At 48.0% G+C, this 27,484-nt stretch overlaps 11 protein-coding genes across 11 annotated transcripts; 7 read left to right on the forward strand and 4 right to left on the reverse strand.

The window, feature by feature from the left end:
- Nucleotides 1-105: 105 nt before the first annotated feature.
- MGYG_00438 (UDP-galactose transporter) lies at nucleotides 106-1,718 on the forward strand (the record flags this gene model as incomplete). Its single annotated transcript, XM_003176302.1, has 4 exons — nucleotides 106-177; nucleotides 251-280; nucleotides 354-1,337; nucleotides 1,404-1,718. 4 exons carry the CDS (start codon nucleotides 106-108, stop codon nucleotides 1,716-1,718), a joined length of 1,401 nt encoding a protein of 466 aa, XP_003176350.1.
- Nucleotides 1,719-2,350: 632 nt separating this feature from the next.
- Nucleotides 2,351-7,446, forward strand: MGYG_00439 (ATP-dependent DNA helicase MER3; the record flags this gene model as incomplete). The annotated part of the gene is made up of 12 exons (XM_003176303.1): nucleotides 2,351-2,585; nucleotides 2,666-2,800; nucleotides 2,859-3,852; nucleotides 3,906-4,087; nucleotides 4,149-4,343; nucleotides 4,511-4,839; nucleotides 4,897-5,472; nucleotides 5,527-5,681; nucleotides 5,741-5,838; nucleotides 5,894-6,109; nucleotides 6,174-6,354; nucleotides 6,438-7,446. The coding sequence occupies 12 exons, from the start codon at nucleotides 2,351-2,353 to the stop codon at nucleotides 7,444-7,446; spliced, it is 4,305 nt and encodes a 1,434-aa protein (XP_003176351.1).
- A 652-nt stretch (nucleotides 7,447-8,098) lies between these two features.
- MGYG_00440 (leucine rich repeat protein) lies at nucleotides 8,099-9,869 on the forward strand (the record flags this gene model as incomplete). The annotated part of the gene is made up of 4 exons (XM_003176304.1): nucleotides 8,099-8,122; nucleotides 8,198-8,245; nucleotides 8,317-8,788; nucleotides 8,860-9,869. 4 exons carry the CDS (start codon nucleotides 8,099-8,101, stop codon nucleotides 9,867-9,869), a joined length of 1,554 nt encoding a protein of 517 aa, XP_003176352.1.
- Nucleotides 9,870-10,180: 311 nt separating this feature from the next.
- Nucleotides 10,181-10,948, forward strand: MGYG_00441 (magnesium-dependent phosphatase 1; the record flags this gene model as incomplete). Its single annotated transcript, XM_003176305.1, has 2 exons — nucleotides 10,181-10,392; nucleotides 10,489-10,948. The coding sequence occupies 2 exons, from the start codon at nucleotides 10,181-10,183 to the stop codon at nucleotides 10,946-10,948; spliced, it is 672 nt and encodes a 223-aa protein (XP_003176353.1).
- Nucleotides 10,949-11,185: 237 nt separating this feature from the next.
- On the forward strand, nucleotides 11,186-11,931 carry MGYG_00442 (transferase hexapeptide domain-containing protein; the record flags this gene model as incomplete). The annotated part of the gene is made up of 2 exons (XM_003176306.1): nucleotides 11,186-11,719; nucleotides 11,806-11,931. 2 exons carry the CDS (start codon nucleotides 11,186-11,188, stop codon nucleotides 11,929-11,931), a joined length of 660 nt encoding a protein of 219 aa, XP_003176354.1.
- Nucleotides 11,932-12,362: 431 nt separating this feature from the next.
- Nucleotides 12,363-18,446, reverse strand: MGYG_00443 (hypothetical protein; the record flags this gene model as incomplete). The annotated part of the gene is made up of 2 exons (XM_003176307.1): nucleotides 12,363-18,082; nucleotides 18,155-18,446. The coding sequence occupies 2 exons, from the start codon at nucleotides 18,444-18,446 to the stop codon at nucleotides 12,363-12,365; spliced, it is 6,012 nt and encodes a 2,003-aa protein (XP_003176355.1).
- A 653-nt stretch (nucleotides 18,447-19,099) lies between these two features.
- Nucleotides 19,100-19,975, forward strand: MGYG_00444 (transcription initiation factor IIE subunit beta; the record flags this gene model as incomplete). Its single annotated transcript, XM_003176308.1, has 1 exon — nucleotides 19,100-19,975. One exon carries the CDS (start codon nucleotides 19,100-19,102, stop codon nucleotides 19,973-19,975), a length of 876 nt encoding a protein of 291 aa, XP_003176356.1.
- Nucleotides 19,976-20,349: 374 nt separating this feature from the next.
- MGYG_00445 (3,4-dihydroxy-2-butanone 4-phosphate synthase) lies at nucleotides 20,350-21,181 on the reverse strand (the record flags this gene model as incomplete). Its single annotated transcript, XM_003176309.1, has 3 exons — nucleotides 20,350-20,869; nucleotides 20,939-21,056; nucleotides 21,121-21,181. 3 exons carry the CDS (start codon nucleotides 21,179-21,181, stop codon nucleotides 20,350-20,352), a joined length of 699 nt encoding a protein of 232 aa, XP_003176357.1.
- Nucleotides 21,182-21,888: 707 nt separating this feature from the next.
- Nucleotides 21,889-23,632, reverse strand: MGYG_00446 (F-box domain-containing protein; the record flags this gene model as incomplete). The annotated part of the gene is made up of 2 exons (XM_003176310.1): nucleotides 21,889-23,516; nucleotides 23,590-23,632. 2 exons carry the CDS (start codon nucleotides 23,630-23,632, stop codon nucleotides 21,889-21,891), a joined length of 1,671 nt encoding a protein of 556 aa, XP_003176358.1.
- Nucleotides 23,633-23,999: 367 nt separating this feature from the next.
- Nucleotides 24,000-25,699, reverse strand: MGYG_00447 (CAMK/CAMKL/CHK1 protein kinase; the record flags this gene model as incomplete). Its single annotated transcript, XM_003176311.1, has 2 exons — nucleotides 24,000-25,515; nucleotides 25,614-25,699. The coding sequence occupies 2 exons, from the start codon at nucleotides 25,697-25,699 to the stop codon at nucleotides 24,000-24,002; spliced, it is 1,602 nt and encodes a 533-aa protein (XP_003176359.1).
- Nucleotides 25,700-26,223: 524 nt separating this feature from the next.
- On the forward strand, nucleotides 26,224-26,938 carry MGYG_00448 (ubiquitin-conjugating enzyme E2; the record flags this gene model as incomplete). Its single annotated transcript, XM_003176312.1, has 3 exons — nucleotides 26,224-26,339; nucleotides 26,424-26,756; nucleotides 26,833-26,938. 3 exons carry the CDS (start codon nucleotides 26,224-26,226, stop codon nucleotides 26,936-26,938), a joined length of 555 nt encoding a protein of 184 aa, XP_003176360.1.
- Between the last annotated feature and the right edge of the window lie 546 nt (nucleotides 26,939-27,484).

The raw sequence follows: 27,484 nt of genomic DNA on the forward strand, positions 1-27,484 counted from the left end.
CCTGCGCAGTCTTGACCGTTTGTTGCGCCGGGTAGTCCTTTTGTATACGGTACGGACGCCGTTGGACGGACAGCTGTGCGCGTGTACTCTGGGGATCGATACAAGATGGGCAGAGAGTCGAGGGCGGGGCCGTCAGTATGGCTGGGAGTCCCGGTCAGGAGCCTCTTGATGGTGCTGGTACGAGTTTTCTCTGGCTTTCGTGCTGTTAGTTTTTTATGCTCACTGACAAATTGCTTTTTGGCTGGAATAGTTGACGGTGCAGTCGTCCGCATACATCCTGGTATGAACATCTACATATATCCGAATCCGCGTTGCGCGGGAGTGATGGGAGTGCTGACTGAGGCTGTAACTAGCTACTGCATCACTCAAGAGTTATGCCCGCTGTTGGTGGCCATAGATACATTCCCTCGACAGCTGTATTCCTTAACGAAGTGTTAAAGCTCGCCATCGCCCTCACAGCCGCTCTATACGAACTCTCCTTCACAGCACATACATCGACGACAGCCACGTCCCTATTTATCACTCTTTCTTCCAAAGTGTTCTCCGGAGACAGCTGGAAGCTAGCCATACCCGCTATATTCTACACCATTTCAAACTCACTTCAATATGTTGCTATGTCCAATCTGGAAGCCGCGCGTTTCCAGGTTACATATCAGCTGAAGATCATACTAGGCGCGGTATTCGGTGCTGCCGTTCTGCGCAGAAGCTTACCACCAGGGAAATGGGCAGCGCTCTTCCTTCTTTTAGCCGGTGTGGTGATTATGCATATGCAATTCTCCTCCGACCCTTCGGACCCCGATAATCACAAGCATGTAAACCTACGACGCTCCCTCTCAGATCTATCAGACATCATCATTGGGCGGGTTGAAGAAGAAGCTCCGAAGTTGACAAAACGTTCAGCTACATACGAGGGTATCATTGAAGACATGATGCTTGCTCATCCACGATTGAATGGAAATATCGGCGTTCTAGCTACCATTGGCGCCTGCATCACTTCCGCATTCGCCGGAGTATCCTTTGAAAGGGTTCTCAAGGATAGCCATACGTCTACTTCAATCTGGATCCGTAATGTCCAGCTAGCCATTTATTCAATTTTCCCGGCCTTGTTCATTGGAGTCGTCTTCACTGACGGTGAAACGATTGCTAAGGCCGGGTTTTTCCAGGGGTACAACTGGGTTGTTTGGGCGGTGATAGCTTCGCAGGCCATCGGAGGAATTGCAACTTCATTCTGCATGACTTTTGCAGACAGCTCTTTGAGATTTGCGCCTGGAGGAGTCAGCATTGTCCTGAGCACTCTAATCAGTAGCTGGTTCTTTGGCTTCAGCCCATCGGTAAACGTAAGTTTTCATTACTTCCTTCCCCCCTTATTGCCACATTATATCGGTATGCTCACCAAAATATAGTTCATCATCGGCACTGCCATCGTGCTCTCTGCCATTTACATATACCTACCCGGAATGCAATCAGGGAAACCCTCCAGTTCCTCCCGCATTCCTCCAATCCGCGTTCATGCAGCAGAGAAATCCGGAAAACCCTCCAAGATAGAGATCGACGAGACTCTTTCACCCCCAAACGACTTTTCTATCAAACTCCCTACTACTCCTCTCCTAAATGAGAGTGGAATGAGTACCTCTCGACCCAGCTCGCCTAATCGCCACCATTCGCGCGTCCACTCATCGAGAGGATCCTACTTTCCGAAGCAAGGCCGTGATACTTAAATCATGTTTTTCCCCCTGCCCGGTTTTTCCTAGAATTATTATACCATGCATATATGCTGCATATGAACTCTAGTTTCTTAAGCCTATCATGTGTTATGCCCATTTACCGGAGTATTCCCCTCTCCTAGCTTCTTATTTTTAGTTGGCTCATTTAGTTATACGTTGTTCAGGGTTGTTAAACCGTCCTTAGAGACCATGGTACGCAGCGATACTTTCGTTTAACCTAAATAAGGAGAAGAACTCTACCCTTTACATGCTTGCACGTATGACAAGACACCAAATGAAACATCTTCTCCATATATCTCTTCATCGCCCTTCAAAAATGTTTCTTGTTTCCGTCTTTTTGCCCAGCCGGCCACCTGGGCACCTGGGCAGGGCCCGCACCACGTGACCAAAACTTAAAACTAGGCCTCGGACTTTATTTCGACGTCATTTTTCAAACCTCCAAACTTCAACTTTGAAATATTTCATCATGAGACAGCGAGAATCGCAAGTTTCGTCCACTGGTTTAGTGGGAGTGTATGTAATATACTACGCTAACCCTGGCTTGCGCTGATTTTATTCCTGCCTGTTCTTTCTTGACGATACCCCAAAACCGCGGATCCTAATCCACTGTGGTCACAGATACCAACATGGTTAGCAATAGCTCTCAGAGAAATTTCCGCTCTCTCCTGAGCACATTTCGATCTCCAGACCATAAGCCCACACGAAATCCAGAGACAGATACTGAACTAGAAGGAAGCCAAACAAGAAAGACTTATCAGAAGGATTTGTTTCTTCCGAACTATGCAGAGCTCCAGGACCAGTCACAGATACCCAATGCGGGGATTGATATAGTTGACGATGATATACCCTTGGATGCTTTCGGTACGATAGCTATAGAGTAGCAATGCTGAAGTTTCCTGGGAGACGGTATAAGCTAATGATACGTTATTAAACCGTAACAGATAAGGAGCTGCTGTCGCAGCTAGGCTATGATGCAGCCGAACTGGCTGTGCCGATGTATGAGCCAAAAGATATACCCCATACTGAACCTTTTTCAACACCTCTACACCGAGGTCACTCAAGTAAATTCAGCAGCTGTATGCTACATTCTAAAGAAATGATATCAGTTTTCCATACCATTACTAACGACCATAGCAAATACCATTATTACACCCCCATTTCAACGGCTAGCCTCCAGCTCTTCAGGATTTGAATCACCCTTAAGCCCATCCCTCACAACCAAAGAAATTTACCAAGGAAAACTCCATAGAGAAGGCCTTGATGTCCATAAAAGTCCACATTGGCCATCTGCACGGGAAGCCACTCCTCCAGTCAAGTTTTCTCCTTTTCAGAGACCGCCAATTGTCAAATCCCCGGAGATTCAGTTGAAACATGCACAGCCTCTTATACAAGGCATTAGACTTGTATCTACCCGCGAACTCCCGGATCGTTTCCGGGCACTCTTTTCTTTCCATCTCTTCAATGCAATTCAGTCAAAATCCTTCCCGGTAGTATACCACCGTACCGATAATGTCGTTCTATCTGCTCCCACGGGTAGTGGAAAAACAGTAATTATGGAACTAGCTATCTGCAAGCTCGTTTCTGATCTCAAGGACTCCCGTTTCAAGGTCATTTACCTAGCACCTACCAAATCGCTATGCTCCGAACGATCTCGTGACTGGCGAGCAAAGTTTACTCCCCTTGACCTACAATGTGCCGAACTTACTGGAGATACTGATCACTTTCAGATTAGGAATGTCCAACAAGCAAGTATCATTGTTACCACCCCTGAAAAATGGGATAGTATGACTAGGAAATGGAAAGATCACATGAAGCTAATGCAGCTCATCAAACTAGTTTTGATTGACGAAGTCCATATACTCAAAGAAGCCCGCGGAGCTACGTTAGAAGCAGTGGTATCTCGTATGAAATCTGTCAATTCCAATGTTCGCTTCGTGGCTTTAAGTGCTACCGTTCCAAACTCAGAAGATATTGCAACATGGCTAGGGAAAGACCCAACGAACCAACATCTTCCAGCACACAGGGAGCGGTTTGGGGAAGATTTTCGACCCGTTAGGCTCCAGAAATTCGTTTATGGATATCAAGCTAATGGAAATGATTTCGCATTCGATAAAGTTTGTGAAACTAAGTAAGCAAACTGAATCACCATTAATACATCGGACTTTGACTAACAAGCCATAGGCTTCCAGAAATTCTCACTAAACATTCATCTAAGAAACCAATCTTAGTGTTCTGCTGCACGCGGAACTCAGCAATAACAACGTCAAAAAATTTAGCAAAGTTATGGTCCTCTACCAACCCACCTCAGAGGCTTTGGAAAAGTCCTACAAAACCAATCCATGTTCAGAACGCCGATTTGAATGGTAATGCTTTTATCTTATCACTTTCAATATCTATCGAATGCCTGTTAACCAATTATTATAGGTATTGTTCCCACCGGGGTAGCATTTCATCATGCCGGTCTCGATAGCTCTGATAGACATAACATTGAAACGGGGTTTCTGACGGGCCAAATAAACGTAATATGTTGCACTTCAACATTGGCTGTTGGCGTGAATTTGCATGCCACTTGGTGGTCATTAAAAATACAGTGTCATGGCAAGATGGTGGTTGCAAGGAGTATGCTGACTTGGAAATGATGCAAATGCTCGGTAGAGCAGGGCGGCCTCAGTTTGATGATACTGCTGTCGGAGTTATATTAACTCGGAAGGAGAGGGTAGCCCATTACGAAAAACTTGTTTCTGGCTCTGAGCCCCTTGAGAGTTGCTTACATCTCAACTTGATAGATCACCTTAACGCGGAAATAGGCCTCGGTACAGTTACGGATGTCGAATCAGCAATTAGGTGGCTTCGAGGGACTTTCTTTTTCGTCAGGCTACAACGGAATCCTACATGTTACAAGCTAAAGGAGGGTGGTAATAGGGCAGATGAAGATGAGTTGTTACGGAGTATCTGTGAGAAAGATTTAGAACTTCTCCGGGAAAATGGCCTAGTGACTACTGAACCCCCGTTCAAATCCACGGAGCTTGGAGATGCAATGGCTCGGTATTACGTGAAGTTCGAAACGATGAAACTGTTCCTGTCTCTTCCACCAAAGGCAAAAATATCAGAAATAGTGAGTCAGGAGGCCGTCTCTCGGTATGAATTTTCGTAGCTAACAGGTGATTATCAGCTTTCGGTCATTGCGCAAGCAGATGAATTTCGGGACATAAGGTTAAAGCCCGGTGAAAAGTCTCTTTACAAGGAGATAAACAAGGCAAACGGCATCAAATTCCCTATCAAAACTGACATAAATCTCTCGGCTCACAAAATAACGCTCCTCATTCAGTCTGAGTTGGGCGCTGTGGAACTTCCGTCTGGCGACCAATTTCAAAAACATAGATTATCGTTCCAACAGGATAAAAGTCTGGTTTTTTCTCACATTAACCGAATCATCCGCTGTATCATTGATTGCCAACTAGCTCATGGGGATTCGGTAAGCGCAAGGCATGCTCTTGAGCTATCCCGGAGCCTTGGAGCAAAAGCTTGGGACGACTCTGTGCTACAACTGAAACAGATAGATCAAATCGGGATTGTGGCAGTTCGGAAATTTGCAAGTGCTGGAATTACGAATATGGAACAGCTAGAGGCAGCGGAACCAATTCGTATAGAAACTCTGCTATCCAGAAACCCACCGTTTGGGATGAAATTACTTGCTCGAGTAGCCGAATTTCCAAAGCCAAGGGTTTCTTTGAAAGAAGTTGGGAAAGTAAGTGCCCTATTTCAATAGACGTTGTTTATCCAAGTGGTCTAAATACCATAGGATGTTAAACCTGGGAAAACCCCACGACTCAAATTCCGAGCGGATGTTGGATTCGTCAACGAGAAAGTTCCTCTTTATTTCCAAAAGCGGCAGGTTTATCTATGCTTTTTAGCAGAGGTCTCTGATGGACGAATTGTCGATTTTCGACGTTTCCAGTAGGTTATTCAAGGCTGACTTAGTTACCTCCTGGCTGGTAGAACTGACATTTCAAAAGTGCCAGTAAACTACAAAAAGGGCAGCAAATAGTTCTCACAGCTGAGATAAAGAATCCGTTTCAGACAATCACCTGTACCGTTATGTGTGATGAAATTGGTAAGCCTTCCTGGGCCTGTCGACGCTGTTTTGCTTATAACTAACTTCTACCTAGCTGGGACTATGAGACAAGCGGAATTGCAGCCAGCTCTCCCAAAGTTTCTATTTTCGGCGTGTAAGGGGGCTACCGAACGCAAGCTGGGTACAGGCAATTGCCCACCACCTAAAGCCCCAATGAAAACCGGTGCAGCCCCGCCCACGCATCCTCAGCGAAAGGACGTGGATGACTTCAGTGATGATCCGCTTAATTATAGCGACTTTATACCGGAAGGTATGGAAAGCCAGACCTGAAGACTGAAAAACCAACTAACGCCTAAGTGCTGTTGTGGTGAAAGATTTTGATGATATCTTCCAAAGTAAACACAAAAGCCCGGCAACAGCAGCGCCAGCTCCGCCATCTATAACTTCCAAGATGAAAAAAACAATAAGCAGAGGCAACAGCTCTGTAACTTCTGAACCGGTCCAACTTGACAATGGGAAGTGGGCATGCAATCATCGTTGTAAAGATAAAACAGCGTAAGACCGTCTTCTTTTTCGTTGAGACGAAATGGTGTGCTAATAAAGCCCAAATTCTATAGATGTAAACATTTATGCTGCAGAGAGGGTACGGACCACCCGCCAAAACAAAGCAAGAAGCAGGTTTTAGAGGCATCTAATCAGGACCCTCAATCGGGCAATTGCGAGCCGAAACCTAAAATACCCAAAGTCAACACTAAGCTAGAGCGCCAGGTTGATATAATTGACCTAACAAAGCCAGAGCCTACTTATGGAAAGAAACTATACAATAGAGCGATAGAGGGGAAATCGACTAGTAAGTGCAGAGGTAGGGATAAAACCCCTACGTCGCATAGTTTGTATAGCCGAAGAACTTCCTCTCCCTTATCAGACGACACACTGGATCCATTACAACTACCGTTGCCATCGACTAAAGCGAAAGTTGCAAAGCATACCTCCTCAAGTGGAGAAGATTTTGAGGAGTTTGAATCTTTGATGGGAGACTTCGAGAGCTCCTCTTCTGAAAATGACATGCCCGTCGAGAAAGAAATGAGTCAGAGATCAGGGTATTTCCCTTCGGCCAACGCAGATTTTGACAACCCAGGAGACTTGTTTGTTGAAAACGATATCATGGATGCTGATTATTTCAGCCAAATTAATGATAAACACTCGGGAGTTCTCTCCCCTATGAAACGGAGCGATGTCTCATACCCGGGTACCTCCCAGGGAGAGGGCTATGAGGGGATCTCCATACCTACGGTTCAAAGCCCAAAAGAAAGGTCACCACTATTACCGGCTCGGCCACTGCAATGTAACGTTGACTTGTTATCTACCAGCAAAAATGTAGGAAATGGTCATTCATCCGTTACAAACCCTCCTTCTCCAGAGAAAAGTATGTCTGATATGACAATGAGCGGCAAAGAAAATCTGAACATTTTTAAATTGGTACCATCCAAGAGAAGAATATCCGATTCAGCAGCTATCGAAATACCCTCAGTCGAAGACACTGGTCTCAATATACCATACCAGTCAGACAGTCCACAACCTGAACCCCCAAAATATATTGATCCTTTGCTTCTAGAGGAATTTGGGGCTGTTGCAGAATTTTATTAACATAATCGCTAATATATATCTAGTTAAAGATATAATGTCACCAATTAATATGCTAGACACAGTATACGATCATGCTATGCATTCTTTTTCTTTCGTCTTTCACAACCTTTCTAAGTTAAATCTTTTATCCCTGGAGCATGGTCCTTTGATATATGTTAAGAGCTTAAAGAAAACATTACTGGTATTGTCCTCTCTGATAACATGCCCTTCCACAGACTGTTCATTTAGATAGAAAGAAATGATATGGTAATGGGTGCAACACCTCGGCAACAGTTCTCGGCGTGATAGTGAAGTTTTTGTCTTCCTGTTTGTTTTCACTTCTCCTGTAGGGTGAAAGGCTTCTTAAAGGCATCGTCTTGCGTCTTTGGCAACTCCTTTGCAAATCCCCGAGCCTTCCTCCAGATACACGAAACTCCTCATCTGCCCGTTTCAAGGCGAGCCGTCTCGAAAAGAGTTAAGCAGAAGGATACCCGTAGGTAGGTTTGAACCCTTAGTACAGATATGCCTTTCGGCACTTTTTTATTCTAAGACATGAATGCTTGTACCAGGACTTCGTGGATATTAATGCAGAGACTGTTTGCTAAGCATCGACATCCAACTTGAGTCGTCGGATTTTCAACGGATACAACGCGTGTACTCCTGTGCTGAAAATATGGTCAAAATCAGTTATGCAAATGTGAGTGGGCCCCACGGACATGAGCAGATACAAGGACACGAACGCATGTGTTAACACAGAGTCGGGTATAAGCAGAAGAAAGCGTATGGAGTTAGACTGGGGAGGATTTTATCGAAGGAATTGGTAAGCTTCACATCATTCTAGCATCTGGTAGCCGACAAACCGTTGAGACCTTTCTTGACATGTTGATATAGAGGAGACGAATCCCACCTGGAATTAATGCACAAGATGCTGAGAAGGACCCGAATGTTGAACTCGACTTGTCAGGGAAGGCCCTTACTGATGATGGACTCTCTGTGTTTATCGATGACCTCGTGCAGTGCATGAGTTATCGTGATGAGAACTATCCAAAGGGGGCAGTCCGGCTCACTGAACTCTGCTTGAGTGGAAATAACTTGACAGTCATGGCCCTCATGAAGTTGAGCGAGGTTATATTCATTGGTATCACGTCGATAACCAAAGTGGATATCTCAAACAACAGTATTCGGGTTACCAACGAATACGAGCGGAGAGCATTGAGCGCCTTCCTGAATGCATTCCGCTACAGCTGCCTCGTCAAGAAAATCGACTTTAGTGGAAACCGCCTGGAAAATGCTGGGTTCGACGTTTTGGCTTGCATGTACTTCAAAGGCAGTTATCATTTGAGCAACATTTCCCTCATATCTAGTAAGTTGTAGACCGCGCACTATAATTCGACAATCCAAATGAAGGAAGCTATGCTGACCAATTTTTACCAGAGATAGTCGAATCGAGCGCAGAGCAGGCGGAGTCCGCAAATGAGTTAGAATTTTATGCCCGCAAAAGGGGTCTTCGGTCAATACCCTACCTCATATTCTCTAATACGTGCAACTCGCCTCTGTGTGCGTTCCATCTCTGGAATATTGTCACAGCCCATGAGTCCGCAGAGTTACTTCTCCAGTTCCTTCCGTCTGGTAAAAACATGGCTCCTCCAGGCCTTGAAGGCAAAAATTCGGGAATCGTGTGCACCCCAAACAAGGGTTTATCACCCCTTTGCCAAGCATATTTGGAACTTGGGAAAGAAATCCATAATATTATGGGAGCTGACAAGAGAATTGATGACACCGGCCTGGAAGCGAAATCGATAGAAGATCGTGAGAAGGCGGCAATAGAGCTAGAAATTCTTAAAGTGAAGAGGATTGAGATGGAGAGGGTGCAAAAGCGGCTCGTTATCTCTGCGCTGGAGTCATTTGGTATCCACAGCGTCAGGTTGTGGGCTATCACGTTCCAGCTGCTGGTGGCTGCTCGTGCCATCTTGCTTGACGAGAGAAACCGACCTCAAGAATTAGCTCTTTGGAATAGTGACGAAAATTTGGGACCGCTGCTGAAAGCCCGGATTAATTATCAGACTTCTCTGACCTCAAGAATCTGGGCCTTGAACATTTCCAACGATGCACAAATTCCGCAAAGTCCCATGGGATTTCCGACTAGTCTTTTCCAGCGACAGTCATACGCCAATCGCTTCGGCCACGACACCAATCTGCGCCTTAAGGCTGCTTATAGGTCGCCCTATCGTTTCGGCCTACCAATATATGTCTGGAGAGATATCTTGGCCATGGCTTTCGACGAGCTGGATATCTTGGGCCGGGAGCAACAGGTCCGCGTAGTTGAGTATGCGAGCGACTGGACTGGTATCGACCAGCAAATCGCCCTTCGAGGTGGGCGCGAAAGTGAGCAGATCTGGAGGATTCTGAACACCGTTGACTGTCTTGTCTACATCTTCGAGTGAGATTTGATATTATCGAGAAGAAAATGGACGGAGGTTGATATTTCCTTTTTCGGATGGAGTATGACTAAGCTTATTAAGTTTACACGTGATGCGTTCATTATGTCATTTGATTATGTAACTAGTTTGGTGAGATAAAGAGCGATAAGAAAGTCGGAAGTTGATGAGACGAAGAAGATCGAGGAAGACGAAGAGTCCTAGATTTCAATTCAGATTTGCCATTTTCGCTCTGGTTCTTCCAGTTATATCACGATATCTGAGACGAGCGTGTTCTAAACTTGTGCCTACGCTTGTCGATTATAATAATAGACGCCATGGTCAAGAATAAAGGGAGCAACTCGGCAAAAGTGCCGCTTCCACTCGCCATGGAAGCTCCCCATGTTGCTCCAACAACTTTCAACGACGGGCTTCCTCTACCCAAGATATTTGTTTTTGACTTAGATTACACACTGTGGCCCTTTTGGGTAGATACCCATGTCAGTGCTCCTATAAAAGCGAAGGATAACAACTCTCGTTGCGTTGACAGGTAAGCCCTATAGACCCATCCCCCAGAATCCGGAGCCCCCCAGAATCTAGAGCGCTCGTCCATGTTCTGGTAACTGACGTCCTTTTGTGCCAACAGATGGGGTGAATCCTTTTCATTTTATCCAGCAGTTCACTCGATTCTACAAGCATGTCGGGCGCGGTCTATACCTGTCAGCCTGGCATCGCGTACTCATGCGCCTGATCTCGCCCGCGATGTTCTCAAAGCTCTGCATGTCATCCCATCTTTTACAGATAACCCGGCTGCCGATAATCGTTCCGTACGTGCGCTCGATTACTTTGAACATATCCAGATATACCCTGGAACAAAAACACAGCATTTCACTCGCATTCAGCAGTCGAGTGGCCTGAAGTACGAGGATATGCTCTTTTTTGACGACGAGCCTCGTAATAAAAACGTCCAGGTAGAACTTGGCGTGACATTTTGTCTCGTTAAAGATGGAATAACTAAGGAAGAGGTCGATAGAGGAGTCTGGGAATGGCGAAAGCGGATGGGTATTAACCAGGCTGACCGGAAGTCAGGAGAAGACAAGAATTAATCACTAATGATAGAACACGACTTTAGATTGCTTTTTGTTGCATATACCAAGTTACAATATATATAATGATAGAGAATGTATACAATTTGAGCGTTGGCTTCATGATAGTTCTACAGCTGTTTACTATTGGTGGGATTGGTAGCTCTAGCTAGTTGTTTTATTTAGCTGTGGACGTCAACCATCTCAAACTACAGCTTCACAACTCCACCGTTCTGTTACCACGCCGTGAGGTTAGCCATGTCATCAAGAGGATCTTCCACCGCTCAGAGGCCGTCGGCAGCTCCCTCGATCCCAAGACCGCCGTTGAACGTCCATCCTACCGCTACGATCTCTGAAACCGCATATTTTCAAGGCGTCCATCCAATCTCAGTGGGTGCAGGAACCGTTATCCATCCTCGCGCAAAACTACTCTCCTTCAAAGGACCGGTCAGCATAGGAGAAGGATGCATTATCAGCGAGAAATCTGTGATAGGAGGGCCCGTTACGAGTAACTCAGGCTTGTCAACGCCTACGACTCCGTCAACACCTGCTCCGCCTCTTGACTTCGGCTCCAACATTGGCCCAGCTTCTCCAGACCGAATAACCACCATTATAGAAAATTCAGTGAGCATTGGTCCTCTCGCGACCGTCTCTGCGGGCGCTCATCTGTATTCAGCTTCGGCTATTGAAGCATCGGCATTTATAAGTAAGGATGTGAAAGTTGGGAGACATGCTAAGATCTGTACATCATGCTTGATACCCGAAGGAGATACGGTTGAACCCTGGACAGTTGTATGGGGCGGTGGACGAGTCGGAGGATCTCTCGGCAGCAAGTTACAGCGGCGGAAAAGAGCAGCAGGAAATGCTGATGATAATAGGAATCTTCATGGGCTGAATGGCGGGATGGTGGAAACTGGCCGGCTGGTAGCACTGAACCGCGAGAGAGAGAGCTTGACAAAATTGATCGGGATAAGCGCTGGGAAGAGAAGATGAGGCCACGATAGATATTGGGTTTATATCTATCTTTTGACCGTGTGTCTCCTGCGTTCAAGGTGTACTACTGCTATTATACCGTTGTTTTTTACCCTACGAGATACCCGTTTAGATGATTTAATGCATAGCGATATGATTTGAATGAACCTACACGAATAACTTGGAGAGTATACGGAGTACATCAAGGTTTCATTTACGTTGAATCAAGATGTAAATTAATATACATGAGCAACCGATATCATACCCACTGATGATTTAGTAAAAGATCAGATAAGTGAGTGCATTTTAAAATGAAACGTATAGCCAAACCATTCCAATAAGAAAGATTAACAAATGAAAATGAGTAAGGGAAGTAGAACGATGAAAGGATTAAAGAGAACAGAATGCCAAACAAAAGGAAAACATGAAGGGTGTATAAACGTTCGACTCATTGAGCCGTGCTCTAGCCTGAGCCTGCACCACCTCCACGGATACGTTTTCCGTTTCCTGTGTCAGGGGCTTCGGCTCCGTCTTCTCTTGTTCGTTTATTGCCCTGAGGGATGAACTGTCGGGCATGAGCGTTTAGTCCGCCCCGTCCACCTCTAGGGCTCGATTGGCTCGTCCCAGCTGGAAGATTTCCAGTCTGTACATTCTGTGCTCCACCACGGCCAGGCCCTCCTCTGCCACGGCCGCCACCACGGGGGATACCATGGCCTCGCGACGCTCCAAGTTGCTGGCCTTGCTGGCCTTGTTGTGGTTGTTGCAGACCCGTGCCGTGCTGACTAGCAACGTTATGTGGTTGACTTACTTGGCCTGTAGGACCACCCCTACCACGTCCACCACGAGCTACGGGTAAGCCTGATTGAAGGGCCCGAAGTACACCAGGACCAGTTCCCGCAGCAGGTTGATGTGTAGACTGAGGAGGCCTATTAGGAAGGCCTGAGGCTGGTTGACCTTGCTGGGTCTGTTGGGGCTGAGATTGTTGGAGCTGCTGAGGCTGCTGAGGCTGCTGAGTATTCTGGGCATGTAGGTTAGGTTGCTCCTGTGTTTGTTGCTGTTGCTGCTGTACTTGAGCTGTTGGCTGAGGAAGAGCAGTCGGCTGAGGCGCTTGGACTACCTGGGGTGCCTGGGCTGGTCGTTCTGCTGGAGTTGGAGTTTGTTGCGAATCAGCGGGCAATGTTGGTTTGGAAGGAGTCATGGGAGCTGCAGGTGTCTGTGGAGCGGCTTGCTGTGTTGCTTGTGGCGCAGGGGCCGTAGGTTGTGCGGCAGCAGGCGCTTGTACAGGAGGCTTAGGGGTGGCAGCCTGAGCAGCTGGTGCGGGTTTGGCGACTTTGGCAACTTCCCAAACTTCCACAACTGGCTTCTGAGGTGTTTCTGTCGCGGCTTTCTGAACAACTTCCAGCTTGGCCTGTACATTCCGGGCCCGTCCCTCCGTCATACTGACCTTGGCCAGCAGTCGTTTCTCAGCCAGTTCGACGGCTGAGCTGATTTTCTGGTCCCGCTCCTTCATATATGCCTCCTTTTCTTCGGTAAACTTCTTCTCCAATTCCTTCAGGGCTGCAGGATCTGCTTCCTTGGCCACAGATTCCCGCTCCCTGCTCAGGGCATTCTTGATATTGTTTCTGACAATGCTGCGGATGGTTTCATTTTTAGCCACCAATTCCCTGGCTTGACCATCAGATAACTCTAGAGGGAGTTCACCAGAGGCTTTAGCCGCAAGTTCCTGTTGGTGAGCTGCGATCATTTTGTCGACCTGTTCCTTGTGGATAGTTTTGTATTCCGCTAGTTTGTTGTTCAGTGTCTCCTTCATCTTCTCGATGCGTTCCCTGATCTTTCCATCCGTTTCTGCTTCCTTCTCAGCCAGGGCAGCCTCAAGTTTAGCAACCTTCTCCTCCAGTTCCGCTATCTTCTGTGCATTTTCGGCACTAGGCTGTTCAGAAGACACTACAACCTGGACTGGAGCTGGCTGCACCTCAGGCGCGCTTTGAGCAGGGGTAGCTTGTTGATTTTCGGATACGCTAACTTTGAGAGCATTGAGCTCTTCTCGTGTGCTGTTCAGCTCAAGCTGAATTGCCTCCTTCTCTTGAAGAGCAATGTTGAGCTCTCCTTGCTTAGCGTTAATTCTACCCGTAAGCTCCTTAGACCGGGCTTTGAACTGCTCAGTTAGCTTCGAACGGAGATCTTGGACCTTCTCCTCTGCTTGCTTAAGCTGTTCCGGGAATGCATCAATCTGGGCTTGAAGAGTACTCTTCTCGGTGGATGCTTCGGCCTTCTCCTTTTCAAGGGATGCAAGCTTCTCTTTTAGGGCCTCCATCTCCACAGGATCAACACGGTCATACTTCTGAAGAATGTTTTGTGTTCGCTGTTGCCATCGGTCCCTGTCCTCTTGAAGTAGCTTAACTTCACCATCTTTAGTTTCAAGGTTATTCTCAAGCTCTCGGATGCGGGTTTGAAGAGGCTCGGCCCGTTGTTGAATATCTTCAATTTGAGCAGACTTTGACGCGATTGCTGCTTCGTATTGTTTAATTTGGTTACGAAGAGTAACACTGCTCTCACGGAAGAGGTTGAGTTCATTAAGGGTTTCCATGAGTTTGTTGTGGTTGAGAGTATTATGCTCACTGTCGGCCTCAGCGCGGCGCTGTTGTTCAAGTTTGAGACGAGTTTCTTCAAGTTGGCTCTGAGTGTAGTCAAGCTGCTGTCGAAGTCGTTTCCCTTCTTGAGTTGACAGGTGATATTGGACGTCGACAATCTCTTTCTCTCTGCGCAGGAATTTGATGACTTCCTGGAGACCCTCCAAGTCAGTACCTGATGCATCGGCGTCTCCCTCGGTATTCTCCGGCATGCTGGCTCGGTCGCGCTGCAAGGCAGAAATTTGGCGAGTAATGGTTTCCAGTTGTCCATGTAGGAGTGAATTCTGTTTGAGAACTTCCTCCCTACGGCGGTTCAATTCCCCAATTTCAGACTCATAACGCTCCTTCAATTCATTCCAATTCTCTTCTTGATGAGTTAGACTACTCTTAGCGGTCTCCGCTTGCGTTCGCAGGTCAACCACTTCCAATTTGAGTTGATTAGCTTCAGCCCGGACCGTCTGTAGATTTCTGGCAGCTTCAGCATGCTTGACAAGCTCATTTTCGTAGTTCTGTTGGGCATTCTGAGCAATTTCAGCTTGTGCCTTAAGATCCTGTTGATGGTACTGTGCGGCAGCAGTGTATCGTTCTTCGTTCTCCTTGAGTCTCTTGATTTCAGCCTCCAACATTTCTTTCTGGTCCTCCATACGGCGCTGTGCTTCTCCCTCTTGGCCTCGAAGTTTCGATATCTCGTTGTTAGTAGCTGCAAGCTCGCTAGTAATTTCCTCCACACGTTTCTCCAAATCAGCAATCTTAGCATTCTTTTCCTCGAGAAGGCGATCGGTTTCTTCACGGTATTGCTCATTGGTATCACTAAGAGCCTCAAGTCTTTCTTCGGTTGACTGGCTGATGGCCTTGAAGTCTTCAGCCTGTTCCTTTGCATGCTCCAGTTCACCCTTGGTAAGCTCAAGATCACGTTTCAATTCAGATACTTCAATGGCAAGCTCCTGTTCTCGGCTCAACTGGTTATCCGGTACTGCGTCAGAAGACTCATCACCAGAAGTAGGCACAGGAGCACTGGTGCTGGGCTTATGCTGTAATACCGCGAGTCGTTCCTCGACACTCTTAAGTTCAACAGACAACTCATCGACCCTCGACTGCAAATGGTCTCTGCTCGTCTTCGTGGCAATGAGTTCTTCCCTAGAGGAGCTCAAGCTTGTGACAAGATCGTCGATTCTCTTCTGGCTTTGCTCGTGGTCATATTCTTTGCGTAATGTCACCTTCTTTGCTTCTTCGGTTTCTTCATTGAGTTTGCGTTTGGTGGTTTGGAGTTCGGATTCCAAAGCCTCAACAGCTGCTTGAAGACGGCGTCTGCTTTCTGTTTCGGAGTGCTCGCGTTCGTTAAGCATAGACTGCAAGTTCGCATTCAATGAATCAAGGCGGCTACGTTCATTGCGTAGCGCCTCATTGTCCTCAATCAACCGCTTCTCAATGCTCTTCCAGAGATCCTTCTCAGCCTTGAGATTTGCACTTTCTCTTGTGAGGCTATCTGCAAGACCGCGTGCTTCCACGAGATCTTCAGCAACCTGCTGTGTACGGAGGTCCTGCTTGTTCGCATTCTCCATCAACGCCGTATGTCTCTTTTGAAGTTCCACGTTCTCGCCCTTCAGCAAGTTGAAATTAGATTGCAAAAGTTCCGCACGCTGAATGGCAGACGCAAGTTGACTACTGGCACGGCTAACTTCACTCTGAAGTTCACTATTTCTCCTCGTTAACTCGTTGGCCTGTTGCTTCAAGGACGAATGATCAGTTGCTGTTTCTTCACGGAATGAATCGAAATGTGCTTGTAGTTTTCTGAGGAGGTCAGCATAGTCAGGGCCAGGGGCCGCAGACATAGTGCTGGCATCAAGAGGAGGAGCCGCTCCCAGGGGCAGGGATTGTGAGAATGGTTCAGAAGACTCTCCGGTTTCACGGCGTCGAATTAGCATGCTGCGGAAGGTATCACGCTCTTTGATGTAGCTCTTGGTTTGCGACACAAGATTTGCCATTTCGTCACGATAAGTTTGAACACGCACACGGAGTTCTTTCAGTTCTTCCTGGTCCTTCTGGTGTGAAATATCCTTCTGGCGAGCCTCTTCACCTTCCATCTGATCTCCAAGCTGCCGAAGCATTCTGCGCAATGTAACATTCTGTTCCTGGAGCTCGTTGAGGTTCTTGAAGGTTGTCAGGTTTCGGCTGATAAACTGACCAGTCTCTGTCATATCCTCTGCTGACTCTTCGATACCCTCGCGAGCAATTTTCTCGAGGTCTGCCCGGTCATACTCCTTCTCACCGGCAGACAACAAGTGAACTTCCATAACCAATACCTTAACTTGAGAGCTAAGGTCTCTAAGTTGCTGGCGCAAAATTTGCCCTTCGCGCTCTAAGCCACCAACCTGTCCCTGCCACTTTCTAGCCTCCCGCGTTGCGGCCTCCCTCTCTTTGCCGGCTGTATCCAGGATGTTAGACATCTCGACTACAGCAGCCTCGAGGCGCGAGTGGTCCGAACGAAGCTCATCAATTTCCGGCTGTCTCGATTCCAAATCCTGTACCATCTCATCCATGGCTGCCTTGAGCTCTTCATTATTCTTTTGCTCGGCACTGAGTAGGGTTCGCATCTTGTCGTACTCGGTGTACATTTGGGTCAGAGTCAGTCCTCCCTTTACGCCACGAGAAGACCTTGGTGAGAATGAGCCAACAGGTGTTCCTGGGCGCAGAGGAGTAGATACCCCATTATTGATGCCAGGACTCATGGGCTGCAGTCTTGCGGCAGAACCTTCAGCCTCCATTTGCTTGATAGATAGTTCTAACTCTGCAATGCGACGCTCTGCGGCTTCTTTATCGGAATGCTCGGTTTCAATTTCCCCTCGGAGTCTGGAAATCTGCTCGGTGGCATCTTCTCTAACCTTATCAAGAGCAATTTGGAATTCCTGAATTCGCTGTTTTGCAGTTTCGGCAGCTGCCTGTTGGAGTTGTGCCAGACGAGAGGAGCTGTCAAGTTCAATTCGGAATGATTCAGCAGCTTGGATGGCTTCCTCCTTGAGCTGTTGAACATTGGCAAGAGATTCCTCGTATTTCTGCTCAATATCGTCTAATCGTCGCTTGAGGGCATTTTCACTGCGTTCCAATGTCTCAGCCTTTGAGTTGGCTTCTTCATTTAGTCTCTGAAGCTCCGAGATCCGGGCACTCTTTTCCTTTCGGAATTTGAGATGCTCTGCAGATTTTGTTTTCAATTCCGTCTCAAACCATTCGTTGTTCTTCTTAAGAAGATCAACTTCCTGTTGTAGGCTCTGCTCGCGGAACCGGGTACTGGCAGCTGTAGATGAGGCTGCCTGTATCTTTTGCTCCAAAGCGGTTACTTCACGACGAAGGTCAATGGTCTTACGGTGTTGGGTGGAAAGTTCCTCCGCAAGCTTGTCGTAAGCAGTAGATTTTGACTCGAGAAGTCCAAGAGTGTCACGGTTTGATGCTTCCAATGAAGCTATACGTGATTTGAAGCTTCCGACTTCTGCCTCACTCGTAGATGAAGTTGACTTTAGAGTCCCGATTTCGGATTCAAGCTGGGATCGAATATTCTCTGCGTATAGGTATGGTTAGAACGCACGATATACTCGTTTATACCCTTGTCCTTGCCCTTATATGGACTTACCCGATTGCTGAAGCTTGGTTCGGAGGCTTGATATCTCCTCCAGCCCTTTCTCTACCGACGACTTCAGCACCTTCACCTTGGCCTCACCACCACGAACAGCATTTTCAAGCTCAACCTCTAGTCGTAACTTGTCCGATCTGAGCTCCTCTGTTTCGCGAGCCTTGATTGAGATGCTCTCCAGTAGCTGGTTTACAAGCTCTGTGGTTGGATTCTCCGATAGTGTCGTTAACGCGGCTTCTGGGATGGCATAGTGCGAGGAAAGGAATGGGAGATCAACGGCAGCAGTCGCCATGGCCGCGTCTACTGGACGATATAGTAGATAATAATTCTAACGCGCGTGTTTGTGACCATCCACGGCCGTCGATGTCGTCTGACACCCGTGTAGTAAACAGAGCTAGCTCATGGACGGACGAGCCTGATGTATAAACAAGCCGTTAAATCGCAAAGGCACCCGCGGTATACCTCAATCTTTCACCATACACTGTTCGCTCGAGGTTACCAGACGTGATGAAGCGGCTGGTGATGCTCCCTATCGATGAGATCTCCAGGCTTCACTCCTGGTCAAGCAGAAACTACAGCAAAAACTGCTTTTGGATCTTCGTTTTTTCGATGTTTTGAGGCGCTTTTTGTATATCACGTGATGGATTTTTTCCAACCTTCGCCTTAAAAACAACCTTCGCCCTTTTTACTTGGTCTTCATCTTCCGTTAACGACATCATCGACGCCGTCAGCTTCAGCGACACCTCGCCCGACGGTCAACCCAAGCGCAAGAGAAGGCTCACCATTGAGCAGAGGCCCGGACGTCCGCGGAGAGAGCTATGCGAGTGATTTCGTCTGCTCGATAGATGTGTCTTGAGGTCGCTGTGAGCCTCCAGTTGACCCTATGAGAGGATAGGGCAGGGCACTGACTGTATCAAACAAATTGTATACACACATCCTCCAACGATGTCTTATTTCCAGAAGCAGATCAACTCCTTCAGCAGCAGCGTGGTCTCTGTGGCGAGCAGACTCCCCTCTGACCGAAGAGCCGCTGTTGCGAATAATGCCGCTTCGTCTACTCCCCAGGCAGCAGCCTCGAACGCACCGACTCCTTCTGCTCAAACCCCCAGACGCCATGATGCCGACATCGTCTATTCACAGCCCGCCAATACGGGAATGGGGAGAGATATCATGACCCAGGTAGTCTTTGCGATAGAGCATATGAAGGGCAAGGATGTTCCGCTGATGTTTTCGGATATCGAGTCATACCTATCACTTTCGAGACAAGGGCATGATACGGGATACATCCATGCCCTGAGACGGATCCTACAGTCGCATGATAAAGTCCAATACGATCCGGCGGGTGCCAACGGTGAAGGAACCTTTCAGTTCCGTCCTCCGCATAACATCCGATCTGCCGATCAGCTCTTGCAGCACCTGCAGTCCCAGAAAACGGCTCAGGGCATGAGTGTCCGCGATCTGCGTGAAGGCTGGCCTACCATCGTAGAGACGATCAATAAGCTTGAAAAGGAGGGAAAGCTGCTTGTGACAAGGAACAAAAAGGACAACCATCCCAAGATGATATGGGCGAATGATCCGTCTCTCTCGCAGAAGTTTGACCCGGAGTTCTGCCAGATCTGGGAAAAGGTCAAGATTCCCGACCACCAAACTGTGATGGAAGAGCTCGAGAAGGCCGGAATTACGCCTACAAGCAAGCACAAGGCTGCCAAAACTAGGCCAAAGGTAGAGCAGAAAAAGGTCAAGAAGGCACGCAGAAGCGGCAAGACTACGAATACGCATATGGCTGGCATCTTACGAGACTATTCACATCTCAAAAAATAATGTTGCCCTTGGATTATCAGGGCCGATCTAACCGGGGGTTTGGGTGTCTACACGGAGTTTGTCGGTTTTATTCATTTTTCTTCCAGCATGACTTCGGTGTTAACTGTTTAAAACCTTGTACTTGTATTGATCATTTCCCGCTTTGCATGCATTTTTCCCAGCTTGGCTTTTATTCATTTGACTCTGCTCTTAAAGAAATAACACCAATAGGAACCGCTTCTATAGTTTTCCGTTAATATCAATCGAATAAACCCAAGGAACAGAGAGGAGAATGCACCACGTTAGTAAATCACCGGTAGTATCGTGAACCCAAAACGAAAAGAAAAGAAAAGAAAGAACGAGAAAAAAAGAGAGAGAGCCGGATACCCGTCTCATCAGTGCTTCCCATTAATGACAGGGAGAGGTCCCTCTGTCTTCTCCAGGTAGTCCACCAATGCCTCGATCGTACACACTTTGATGCCCCATTTCTTTCCAAACTTCAAGCATCCGTCTCGCCGAAGCATCCCACCGCCGGACTGCTCGGCCACGCCCTCCGGAGACTCGCCATCTTCAACTAGTTCACAGATAACGCCGGCAGGAAACTTTCCGGCCAGTCGACAGAAGTCAACAGTAGCTTCAGTATGGCCTCTTCGCTCACGCACGCCTCCGACCTTTGCTTGGAGGGGCAGGATATGACCGGGCCGTCGGAAGCTGGACGGCTTGACGTCGGGCGAGGTGAGCGTGCGGCAGGTAAGCGCTCTATTATGCGCAGAGATTCCGGTGGTCACTGAAGGATCATTCGAGTCGATTGAGACTGTGTAGGCGGTGCGGTGCGGGTCAGTGCTCTGGGAGACCATCTGTGGGAGTTCAAGTTGGGTGGCTAGGTTGGGGAGTATCGGGGCGCATATATAGCCGCTGTAGGATTATAATTGTCAGTTATGGCTGTTTAAGCCAACTACGAAGGGACTCCGGCTTCTTACTGACCTTGAATGTCTGACCATGAAGGCCATTTTGCGTGTGGTCATGCATTCTGCGGCAATGATCAGGTCGCCCTCGTTCTCTCTGTCTTCCGAGTCAAGGACAACGATAAATTCTCCATTTCCTGTCAAGAAAGCACAGCAGTTAGCAGCCGTATCCGGGACTCAAATAGCACTATAACGACATACTGAATGCCTCTATCGTCTCTTCCACCGTGTTGAACCGCAATTCCTCCTGTGGCGACGCCATTGTTGAGCCGTATCTAATGAAGCGGGGGGGTGGTGACTTGTTCTTGGCCGGGATAGCGTAAGGACGGACGGTGAGGGTATATATGCGATGTAGCAGGCGAGACAGAGAGGATATCTCAGGGGCTTCCGGGTAGATATAAGAATAATAAATGTCGAGCAGGCTCGCAGTTCGAGTATAAAAATGCGACTCGGATCCAGATGCGACCAGAATAAAAAAGACTAACCAAAAAAGCCTAAAAAAAGGTACCTGGTCGTCTTTTTTCCCTTCGGCCGCCGACGGGGAGACCAACTCTGAACCAACAAATGCTATTACACCCTGTAAGGCACCGAGCAGTCCAGAGAACAGTTACATAGAGCAGGAGCAGCAGGCTGAAGGCGCCCTTCTGGTGGACTTGGGCTTTCTTTAACTAAGAAACTACGAGAGAGAGAGAAGAAGCCGGGTGGCTCCGAGCCTCGGCTGATTTCTTGCGTCTTTCGCTCCTTTGCCGGTTGTTGATTTTGGCCACGGACGAGCAGGAGAGAGTAAGAAAAAGACGAGAGAAAGATGAGACGAGGATGGAGACGACGAGAGTCGCTTGCTTGATTTGTAAATCTTACAGAGGATTATGGAGCATGCTAACGAGCCAGGCGTTGGTGAGGACGATTGCTGGCTTGTGATTTATAAGTGCTATCAAAGCATTTGAAAGCAGACAGCGGCGAGATGCATCATCATATCCAGCCCATAAACATGCTCTGTCTGAACGTCCGCCAGGCCTCCCTCTCGTGTCTTGACATGTCTGCGTCCTGTTCAGAGGCCTCTTCAGCTACATCTTCTTCATTGGCATGAGAGAAGTGCAGCCGCCCAACCTGAGATCCAGTCCAGATGACCAGCCCGTCTTGGTCCAGGCTACTACCGCTGGCAGGAATGATCTTGCGAGCTACATGGCAGTTTGCATCATAACCCCAGCCCTGCTCCATTGGGGTGTTGATACTCTCTTGCTCATTTGATCCAGCGCCCCCAGGCTTAGCGTGCAGGCTCACTGTCCTGATAACTGTCTTGCCGTCTCTCTCCATCCATTTGATTTTGCCCTCTGAATCCGAAAACACAACCCGAGATCCATGAGTGGCCACGGAAAGAAGTTTGGAGTGAGAATTGATCAGTCTGTTCTTATAGAGACTCCTAAGCGCCGGAGCGGAGGTGCCATCTGCATCTGGAGAAGGCAAAAGGGAGTATAGCTCCAGGGAACCCATACCCTTATGCTCTCCGCATGCGACTATAGACTGGAGGCTGGTGCTGGAGTCTGGCGAACGATAGCATTTGGGAATAGACGACAAGGCTGCTAGCCCGCAGAGTCGCGCGCCAGAATGTACACTTGCTTGTAGACGGCCCAGGTTCCGGCGGTCGTAGAGAAGGATGCTTGGGAACCGCCCAGCCACGACTATGGAGTCCGTGCTAGGGGACGGAGGGTGAAGGACGAAATTAGGGCCAGGGTCAAGTAACTCAGTATAATTCACTGTTACGGGGTATCCTGGAGTTAGGTTTGATGAAGAGCGAGGCTCCAGGGAAATAAACGTATCTCTCTCTTGATATGTCGACTGAAGCCTCGGATCATAGACACGGAGGCTGTTCCTGGTAGCAACCGTAATAGGAGCATAATAATCCGGCGCCTCTTGAGATAGAGCGTATATGCTCTCTGTGAACGTGCTCTGTGAGATAAGCTGTAGAGTAGACAGGTCCACTTCGTTCAAGGCGTTGTTATCAGCAATATAAGCTCTTTGGGAGATTGAATCAACACTGATTCGCTCTATAATACCTTCATGTCTCCTATGCTTCGGTTTTTCCCGCGGCAAGGGAGCAGGGGCGAGAGGTAAAGGACGGCTTGACCGAGCAAACTTCCCGTTCCTCTGGCTAGCATCCCAAATGCTCACAGAACCGTTCTCAAGAAAGCCAATGACCTGATCCCCTGAGCCGTAGCTTCTGTCCTTCAGGATGCCAACTCCGTTGACATCTAGCGGACGGTCACGACCAACCAGGTCCTCGACAGCCGGACTCTGAAACCAAACGACACCCGAAGGACCATAACGAGCAATATACTCAGCGTACCAGTCAATTTCTTCCTCTGGATCTGACGGGTCCCAGCGCATCACAGTACCGGTTGAGGTATCTTCAAATAGCGGATCACGCCAGCTACCCAGCTGCATACCGGCCGCTATATGAGCGAGTCTCTTCTGGATTTGCCCATAACGCTCTTTCTGAACCCGATAGCATCTCTCACGCCATACACTGTTATCACGCGCAATGGAAAACAGACTTCGTGATACCAGCTGTAGACTTGCCAGGTCTTTAGGAGGGAGGCCTAGTTGCGCCGTCAGTCAGCCGTTCACTTAAATATAGTTGGACTACTTTTAGCACAAACAGGAACATCATACAGTTAATAATTAATCGAAGAACCTCAGGCGGCAATCTGTCCATTATTGTAAAACGTCCCTTTATATAGTGTGTCGGTGTGTCGTTGTCAAGTGGTGTATCAATACATAAACCGTGGTACATGTTGAGGGTCACCGTTTAGCCCGAGGACGGTCGGATAAACTAAATATACCCAGACATCGTCTAGCTGCCACCCATGTGTTTGGGCCACATGTCTTTAATACACTTATCAAGATGTATGAATGACTTCCTCAAATCTCCTCTTGGTGACTACTTTTCCAGTTTTATTGTTGGGCATCTACGGGATGGCGCTGGCGGGACATTCTGTTGACAGACGCAACAGCCCTTTAACATACAGTCCACAAGCTGTGCCAGTTGAAGCATTAAATCTGTATATTCAGGCGTATATCACTCATTGATCGGGTTTCATAACTGCATCTTTACATAAAATCGTAATCTTTTTGAAGAACCGGCGCCATTCCAGTGGGTCTCCCTTGATCTTCACAAACTCAACCTCAACAAGGCCCTCCGATACTGTCTCTATAAGGATATTCCCATGAAGTGGGCACTTCCTATCGTCTGAAGTTCGCAGCCGGATGAGTACCGACTCTGTGGACATCTTTGGTGCGGCAGGGACATGTAGGAGCTGCAAGGCCTCGCAGATCCGAGAAACCAAGGCCTTCGTAGACCAAGTGGAGAAGAAGCGAGTCAGGCCGGACGCTGGAACAATGTCCTGGAACCGCTGCGCATTCTGGGTGCGACTGAGCGGTACTGATGGCGTGGCGCAGAACTGTGACATGGATGGTTCCTCCAGGAGCTGCTCTGCTAGAAGAATGGCTTGATCAGTAGTTATACCTTCTTTAGGCTGGGAGGCCGATTGGAGTCCGGTTGTCAGTCGAGGCGGACCATCCCAATCCATGAGGCCTGCATCTATAGGTGTCTCTGGCTGGGTGGCAGAAAACTTGGGTTTCAGATCATCAGTGGTCTCCGGGTCAATATCCATGGGATCAGAACCACCGGGCTGTGACCGTGACTGTGACGAAGACAGCGGGTCCTGAGAGAAGTCTATGTGTAGTGACTCAAACATGGTTGTAGCAAGCTTAACAGGGTTGACGAGCTTTCCATCCACATAATGTTTGTTTTGCCGCGTAAACCAGGGATGCCTGCGGATATCGTCTATGTTGAACCTACTGTTAACATCTAGCTTCAGCATACCACGAAGGAGTGACAGTGCATCCGAGGGGATGTCGTTCCATAGTTCATCCGAAGGCCGTGAGTTTGATTTGACATAGTCACAAAATTCGTAGCTCTCATCCGTAGGGCTATCCCATGGGGTATTTCCAACCAAGAGAACAAAGAGCACAATACCACACGACCAGGCATCGGCAATATCAGCTCTGTAGCCCTGGCCCTTTGAATGGCCCCGATTGCTGCACCGAATGACTTCAGGCGCAATATACGGGGGGCTTCCACAGAGCGTAGTGTTTAACTTCAATTTCCCACCATATTCAAATAGCGTGGCAAGTCCAAAATCCGCAATCTTTAGGTTTCCATCCGCGGATAGCAGGATATTCTCTGGTTTGATATCTCGATGGCCAACTCCCTTCGAGTGCATAAATCCAACGGCACTAACCAGCTGTGAGAAGTAAACATGCGCTATATCCTCGCCCACGCCTTCATCGGCTTCGATCTTGTCAAATAAATCACCGCCTTCAGCGAGCTCCATGGCAATCCACCGCCAGGCCTCATTCTCCCCTGTATTATAGAACTCTATGATATTCTGGTGACTGCCGATATGCTTATGTAGCGCCACTTCCATCTGCAGCTGCTTCGCACTAATATGCCCATGTTTGGCTGCATACTCTTTGTGTATAAACTTCACTGCAAAAATAGGAGCGTCGGCATTTGTGGGACAGCCCTTCTTGATGCTAGAAACATGAAATCAGCAAGACTGTCACGTAGAAAACGCGTAGAGGAAAAGGCACAAAAAATGGCAAACAATACGCATTGCAAAGCATTTATTTACCATGCATAAGCCCCCTGTCCTATTGTCCGCGAGACTATGCGGAATGGCAGGTTATCAGGCAACGGCGCCAACTGCGAATGCTTCATGGCCAAAGGAGCGTCAGGGTCAAAGAACGAGTGAAACAGGACACCTAGGACCGTTGTTCAGCCTGCATGAACCAAGTCCTCTGCCAGCCTCTCTCGTCCAAACGGTCCTTGCCTTGTCGACTGTCCTCGACGCGGGACGAAGCAGTTTCAAGTCGATCCTGGCGCGCGCGAGTTGAGTGGACGAGAAGCGCCGCCCTTTGTCCCTCCTTATCGATAAGGCGCTCGCGGCGAGGCGGTTGCCAGGGAAATAGTTAAACACAAACACGACCAGCGAACAAGCGAACAACGAACAACTTTTTAAAGGCATCCAGCATCTTTCTTCTTCTTTGCTTGACACACGATCACGATACCACGGCGTTAGATTTTACGTTAATCCTTAATGAAACAGGCCTGAGTTCTAGCTAGCTGAGGTCAATATTTAATACTCTTGCGAGACCACCACACATTTCTTAATACTTCCATCGACGACTCTCCTTTGGAGCCAGACTAGACGCCTTATTGAAGCGAACAAGTCGAGAGAGACCATGGAATTCTCTATTGAAGATTCTCAGAATGCGGCTCCAGAGGGCCAGTCCAATGTCGAGCACCCTAAGCTCAGTTCAACAGCTTCAAAGGCGGATACCCAAAGTGTCACAAAGAGGTATGCTTAACCGGCTTGTTCTACGTGCAGGTTGCTGTGCTGTTGGTCGTTTTTGGCGCTTATGCTGACCTTTTTGCTTGTCAGACTCCAGAGCGAGCTCATGCAGCTCATGATGTCTCCTTCTCCAGGCATATCAGCTTTCCCAGACGGAGACGGAAACCTGCTCAGCTGGACCGCCACCATCGACGGGCCCGACGACACACCCTACCAGAAACTCTCATTCAAGCTCTCCTTTTCCTTCCCTACAAACTACCCATACGCTCCTCCTACCGTCCTATTTAAAACGCCAATCTACCACCCCAATGTGGACTTCTCCGGACGGATCTGCCTTGACATCCTCAAGGAAAAATGGAGTGCGGTCTATAATGTCCAAAGCGTGCTTCTCAGCCTTCAGAGTCTTCTAGGCGAGCCAAATAAGTTTGTCACCTGCCTCCATGTTTAACTATTAGTCGTCGTTGATTTGTTCTGCTTTGCTAACTTGCATCTTCTATAGTGCAAGCCCCTTAAACGGACAAGCTGCCGAGCTGTGGGATAAGGACCCTGCAGAGTATCAAAGGCTCGTCTTAGCCCGTCACCGGGAGATTGAGGCTGGCGAATGAAGTCTACGTCTAGGCCGTCATGATTGCTGGGAAGTGTCCTCTACGTCACTCCCAATATAAACGAATTTCCATTGCATTGTCGGAAGGCAGGGAATATGGCATTTTTATTCACCATCGGTCGCTGGATTTATTTCTTGGTTTGGTCTAGGAGCTGGGGTTTACACCATTGGTGCTGCATGATAACGCTCCAATGCGCTACGCTCCTTTGGGGTGGACATCTATGTTGTTTCTTATTCTACGTAGCCTGGTACTTTGGACGTCGGTTATCACATGGCAAAATATGCCTTTATATGAAAGGAGAAGATGATACCCGTGCATTGTATCTGGTGGATTTTCTTCTTTTTTTGTTCTGCCAATGAATTCTATTAATTAATTCAATACCACCACCATGCCCCTTTTTCTCTATACTGTGTCATTTATTTTAAAACGGGTAGCTGTAATCACCGTTTGAATGTTATTCAAGACAACCAAGGCCTTATGCGGTGTGTATCTGCGCTGTTACCAGGCACTAGGGGAGACGTGTTTATCCGAGTGCGATCTTTGATA

Source organism: Nannizzia gypsea, genomic scaffold (assembly GCF_000150975.2).
Source record: "Nannizzia gypsea CBS 118893 supercont1.1 genomic scaffold, whole genome shotgun sequence".
NCBI classification, from domain to species: Eukaryota; Fungi; Ascomycota; class Eurotiomycetes; order Onygenales; family Arthrodermataceae; genus Nannizzia; species Nannizzia gypsea.